The 594-nt window shown below is 48.5% G+C and overlaps 1 protein-coding gene across 1 annotated transcript in view; it reads left to right on the top strand.

Annotated features, from left to right (window-relative positions):
• The window catches only part of LOC116074491 (protection of telomeres protein 1-like), a 60,575-nt gene that overhangs the window by 58,192 nt on the left and 1,789 nt on the right, over positions 1-594 (top strand). The window contains exon 16 of the mRNA XM_031347051.1: positions 527-592. Coding sequence (XP_031202911.1) covers positions 527-592 — 66 coding nt within the window. The remainder of the gene's footprint in view (positions 1-526; positions 593-594) is intronic.

Genomic DNA, 594 nt, shown 5'->3' with positions numbered 1-594 from the left:
TTGCTAAATCTGACTGGAACCTGTCCTTCCCGTGATCCTGGTTGTTTCAGAATTCCTCAGAGTCAAGCTGTCTCTGTGATCCTGTGATTCTGGGATCCTGTGATCCTGGGCTTGTTAGAGTACCTGGGAGTAGGGCTTCCTTTGTGTGTTGTGGGACTGGCTGCAGAGTTTGTACCTAAGGTCTGCTCAGAATACCAGCCCAGAGATACCAGAAGGAACCCAAGCCACTGGGCTGGCGGAGTTCCTGTGTGCCTGGTCCTGCTGGTCCCAGTTATTCCAGGTGTTGGGACAGATATTGATTCCTCCTCACCTCTGATCCTGGACATGTCAGAGTGTTTGGGAGTGGAGCTTCCTCTGGGTGTTGAGGGACTGGCTGTGGAGCTCGTGCCCAAGGTCTGCACAGGACACCAGCCCAGAGAGACCGACCAGATTGATTTCTATATAGGTCATTTTAGCAAATTGATTCCTGAAATTCTGTGCATGAATGCTTCTCAAATGATGAATATTACTTTGTTGTCATTTTTAGGAGAAGTTTTTCCAGATCCCAGCATCAGAAATCCTCACTGATGATGACCTTCAGAGAAATCTGGAAAG

This window comes from Mastomys coucha, unplaced genomic scaffold (genome assembly GCF_008632895.1).
Source record: "Mastomys coucha isolate ucsf_1 unplaced genomic scaffold, UCSF_Mcou_1 pScaffold3, whole genome shotgun sequence".
NCBI lineage: Eukaryota > Metazoa > Chordata > Mammalia > Rodentia > Muridae > Mastomys > Mastomys coucha.
This window is presented reverse-complemented; position numbering and strand designations above follow the sequence as displayed.